This window comes from Helobdella robusta (assembly GCF_000326865.2).
Source record: "Helobdella robusta unplaced genomic scaffold HELROscaffold_1, whole genome shotgun sequence".
Taxonomy (NCBI): domain Eukaryota; kingdom Metazoa; phylum Annelida; class Clitellata; order Rhynchobdellida; family Glossiphoniidae; genus Helobdella; species Helobdella robusta.
The window spans coordinates 13,055,380-13,057,220 of NW_008703570.1; the positions used below are offsets into that span (position 1 = coordinate 13,055,380).

At 42.1% G+C, this 1,841-nt stretch overlaps 1 protein-coding gene across 1 annotated transcript in view; it reads left to right on the top strand.

Annotated features, from left to right (window-relative positions):
- HELRODRAFT_159805 (hypothetical protein) overlaps positions 1 to 1,841 on the top strand; it is a gene marked incomplete at both ends in the record, with an annotated part of 4,409 nt that overhangs the window by 1,491 nt on the left and 1,077 nt on the right. Inside the window, one exon of the mRNA XM_009011646.1 lies at positions 635 to 675. Within this exon, the coding sequence (XP_009009894.1) occupies positions 635 to 675 (41 nt within the window). The remainder of the gene's footprint in view (positions 1 to 634; positions 676 to 1,841) is intronic.

A 1,841-nucleotide genomic window follows, 5' to 3' on the forward strand; every position in this document is an offset into this window, starting at 1 on the left:
ATATAAAATAATATATTTATATAATAATAAATAATAATTAATAATTATAATAGTAATAATTAATAATTATCAATGATGACGAACGATAATGGATTCTTACGACAACAAAGAATGAAAACATAAAAAAAAGACAATAACTTTTCGACAATGACAACCTGGGCGAAAATCAAAATAGACGGATATATATATATCTTTGGTTGTTTTTTTTTTCTTTCTCTCATTTACTAAGAATTTAATTTTTGCACACACTAAATAAGTGATGTACATTAGGTATGACGTCACCTGGGATACATTCAAATACACACACACACACACCACACACGCACACACACACATATATATATACATATACACATATATACATACACACACACATTCACATACATACATACACAGACACATGTACATACACACTTACACGCATACAAACATACACACACGCATACAAATATACACACACACACATGGAATACATCGTCGCGTTCGACGAATTGTGTCATTGATGAGCCCTTTGATGCGAGAACAAGCCTATTCTTGATGAACATCGACGACCACAGGATCCGCAAACCCACACCCACCCCTGTGCTGTTACCATCCCGGGCCTACGCTTACGCCGTCCTCTTTTTCCAACTAGAGCTGCAATGCGCGCCTCCTCAAAGGCGGAAACTGCCGCTTGTGAGCGTGTCTTCCACTGTGAACGCTCGAGTGCAACGACACCCAAGGTTTTAGAATCCAGTCCGACTTTTTTTAGGTTTTCCTTCAGATTATCTTTAAATCTGCGAACTGGACCGCTTGCAAGGCGAACTCCAGAAGCCAGCTGTCCGAAAAACACCTGTTTGGGAATTCTTGTGTCCGGCATGCGGATAACGTGTCCCGCCCAACGAAACTATGCCTGTAACAAAAATGCCTCGATACCCAAGAACCACACATTTCCAATACAGTCGTATTTGGCACCCTATCCTCCCATTTAACGTTAGCGATAACCCGTAGACATCTCATATGAAACTGATCGAGTCTACGTATATGGCGCCTATAAGTAATCCATGTCTCACATCCATACAACATTGTGGTTAACACAACTGCCTTATAGACAGATATTTTAGTAGCCAGCGACACACCCCGTTCCTTCCAGAGTCGTCCACTCAAACCACCAAAAGCAGCACCAGCCTTGGCAATCCTAACCGTAATTTCATCATCAATTGCAGTAGTGTTGGAGAGGTAGCTACCAAGGTAGCAAAATCGATCCACAGCGTTCAACTGCGAGCCAACCGATCTTTTTGAGACATTTCCATAACGCTGATCGGTTGACGGAATCGAACGCCTTTGTTAAATCTATGAAGACAAAGAAAAGTTCGCGTTGTTGCTCACGACATTTTTCTTGAAGTTGTCTGGCAGTAAAAATCATATCCATAGTACCACGACCAGCCCGAAAGCCACACTGACCCTTTGGAAGGATACCAACATCATTGACGTACTTGGTTAGGCGGTTGACGATCACGCGGACCAATATTTTTCCAGGAATCGATAGCAGAGAAATGCCTCTGTGATCATTACAGCATGAACGATTCCCTTTCCGTTTGAATATTTGAATGATAAGGGCATCCTTAAAATCTTGAGGAACCGATTTCCTATCCCACATGTCTTGGAACATTGTCACCATCCTGGTTTTAAGTTCGATGACACCACATTTGAAGAGTTCTGCCGGCAGCCCGTCCAAACCCGGAGCTTTTCCATTCGACATTTGGGTGATTGCTTTTTCCACTTCAGACAAGCTATGGGGATCATCGAGATCACCTGCAATGCTCCAGTCAGGCAACTCAGCAAGGACTGAGTCATCAAAC